General features: G+C 34.7%; 1 protein-coding gene across 1 annotated transcript; it reads right to left on the bottom strand.

Moving 5' to 3' along the window:
* Positions 1–516: 516 nt before the first annotated feature.
* Positions 517–2,169, bottom strand: LOC130966881 (uncharacterized). The gene has a single exon (XM_057891704.1). The coding sequence runs from the start codon at positions 2,167–2,169 to the stop codon at positions 517–519; it is 1,653 nt and encodes a 550-aa protein (XP_057747687.1).
* Between the last annotated feature and the right edge of the window lie 1,055 nt (positions 2,170–3,224).

Below are 3,224 nucleotides of genomic sequence, written 5' to 3'. Positions count from 1 at the left end.
GGTGGTTTGAAGATCAAATGAGAGAAAGAACTTGAGAGAGTGTTCTTCCCTCCATGGCCTCCATTTCAGCGTGTTTCTTGAGTGTAGTAAGGAGATAGAGTGCTGAAATGAGTGTATTAGGTTTAGTTTAGTTGGGCCAAGGGCCCACTTTGGGTCCGGTTGGCCCGGTTTGGCCTGTTCGGTCCAATCTTGGTCCGATTTCTATAAAATTGGTATCAAAATTCTCGTCTCAATCTCCTCTATCATATTTAGCCATAAAAATCACATTTTTGGCTTTCTAGAATAAATTCTTATTTATGGGTTAATTAGTCGTTAATTAACCAGGTTTTACAGAAGAATTGTATAATTTTCCTACATCTTTTGCTCCTCTATGAATTTAACAAAATTTTGAACAAAAAATAAAATATAGACCCCAAATAGAATAAAAAATAAACAGAAAAAGAATACTTCTAAAAACAAACCTCAACTTTTTTAACAAATAATTCATATAGCATAGAGAAGAAACTACTTACCAAATTATATTTTTTGAAAAACTTCTTTGTAAACAACATTTGATGTGAGGTTAAACATTTCATCATCTTCATTAGATAATAATATCTTCAATCCTGACCTTGTCGTCACTCTGGATATTGCAACATACAACTGACCATGAGAAAAAACCGCTTTTCGAAGATATATACCGACCAAAGCTAATGTTTGCCCTTGACTCTTATTAATAGTCATTGCAAAACAAAGACTAACTGGAAACTGTCTACGCTGAAATTTAAACGGGATTCCAGGATCACTGGGTATTAAATTCATACGAGGAATAAAAACTTTATCACCAATGTTACTTCCAGACACAATTTCAGCCCCAATAATGTTTTCTCCAAGATCTTGAACAATGAGTCGAGTTTCATTACACAATCCATTTGCTTGATCTATGTTTCGTAACAAAATAATGGGAAAACCTTTCTTCAATTTAAGAGCATGTTTTGGTATCCCAGAACATGTAATTTGGTTCAAAAACTCAGTTGTCAACCAATCAGTGTCAATCCTATCTTGACAATCACTGCGACAAATAGAGTCAGAACTCAAATAAACCTTCTCAGTCCCAGGAAAACTGTCAACAACAAAGTCATTTATCTGTTGCACAATATCAACAGTAGGAGCAAGTATACCACGTTCTTGAAAATAAGAAACATTACCATAGTTATCATGAATATTTGAATATATAGCTGAAACAATATCCTGAATAGGATTGTCAGTTAGAGGAATAAGTAAATCACTTGAAATATCAACAATTATTTCATCCTCCTTTTGATTCCCACAAGAACCTTCACCAATCTTTAAAATCCAGTCTGAGAATTCCTTTATTTCATCCAAATTTGACAAAACAAAGTTCTTTCCCAACCTAAGATTTTTTGTCAACCACATTACCTTACAATGCTTCCAAAGAATTGACGAATTAATTGAAGCCATAACTATTTCAGCACGAGTTTCTTTCGGATTAAATGGCAACACTTGTCTAAAATCACCACCAAGAACAATAACTTTCCCACCAAACGGAATATCACAAGCCGAAGCAACATTTGAACTCATTAGGTCACGGAAAGTTCTATCAAGCTCTTCAAACACCAACTTGTTCGTCATGGGTGCCTCATCCCATATTATTAGAGAAGCACGATGGATGAGTTCTGCTCGCTGACTTTCTTTCTTAATACTACAAACAGATTCCTCATTCAGCTCAATGGGGATGCAAAACAATGAGTGTGCAGTCCTCCCATTAGGGAGCAATAAAGATGCAATACCACTAGAAGCAACATTTAAAACAATTCTCCGTTCTGATCGAAGATAGAAAGACAACAATCTCCACAGAAATGTTTTTCCAGTTCCACCAAATCCATACACAAAAAAGAATCCAGGTCTTTTATTGGCAACTATATCAATTATTCTCTCATAGATCAGTTTTTGCTCATCTGTCAATTTGTCCAGATTTACATCATGTTCTTCCCGAAGTTGATCTACATCATAATTCATCTCATTCATAATCATAGAATTTGAAAAATGGGAAACCAAATCTTGATTAGGAAAAGGCATTTGGGAATAATCTTTCAAGCTTCTGCCATTCATTTGCAACAATTTTTCAACTTCAATCAAACAAAGAATTTTAAGTTCCTCTTCTGTCATCACGAGCTCTACAAAGTAAGTGAGAAAAAAAAGGCACATGAATTACAAATAAAAGGTAAACTTATCATGATATAACCATCTACAAATAAACTTACTGAATAATAATAAATAGAACAAGACTTTGAAAAATACCTTGCAATTACAACTCCCGTCTTCTATAATATAAAATATCATCAGCTAACAATCTCCAAGTGTCTCTCCAAACCAACTCTGGTTTGTTCATTGAATTAGATGCTAACAGTGTAACAAACAACTGACGCAACTGAAAATCAGATGATAATTCTGCAGTTTCTTTAATAGCATTAATGAACTCCTGATCATCACTCAATAAACCAAGAGCATTGCACGCAACCTTGAAAGAATCATATGCAACACCATCAACAGTGCGGATGCTTTCAAAACTTTTACAACCCCTTTGAACATTGAGTAGCAAACGCAGATAAAATATCTGACCCGAACCAACATGGATAAAAGTTAGCCTTCCGATTGAGAACCCTCTCTGCCTTGGAACCCATTCTTGAGAATCACGCAAGTAAACAAAATGATTTGGAAATTCAGAATATAATAACTGATTACCATGCGGGAACTTAAGATTTGCTCGCATCCACGCAGTAAACATTGTATCCTTATACTTGTTCTTCTCAACAATTTCAGGAATCTTATCATGATCAGTGAATAATAGATTCTGCTTTCTAGGCAAATGGAATATCAACCGCTAAACAGATGGCCACTTATGATGAATATCAAATGCAAATAGTCTCCAAGCAGATTCACAAGGCGCTAGATAGCGACAATCATAGAATTGCTTAATCTCATCAACATCTTGACCACCATGTTCCTGAGTTTGTACATTTCTAATTGACGCAGTGACACGGTCTGGCCCATTGTTTATGTATTTAAACAAATACTTGATGACATTTGACATGTTACAAAACTCCAAATTGATATGAGCTCGATATTTCATAAGGAGCATAGGATTATAAGGAACAACAAATTGATTATCCACATCCACACCATTTATTTTATAAGTAATTCCTATATTTCGCCTTCTATAT

Source organism: Arachis stenosperma, chromosome 3 (genome assembly GCF_014773155.1).
Source record: "Arachis stenosperma cultivar V10309 chromosome 3, arast.V10309.gnm1.PFL2, whole genome shotgun sequence".
Taxonomy (NCBI): domain Eukaryota; kingdom Viridiplantae; phylum Streptophyta; class Magnoliopsida; order Fabales; family Fabaceae; genus Arachis; species Arachis stenosperma.
This window is presented reverse-complemented; position numbering and strand designations above follow the sequence as displayed.

Coding starts and splice junctions, on each gene's coding strand:
- LOC130966881 (XM_057891704.1), bottom strand. CDS start 2,169: ATGACAGAAGAGGAACTTAAAATTCTTTGTTTGATTGAAGTTGAAAAA.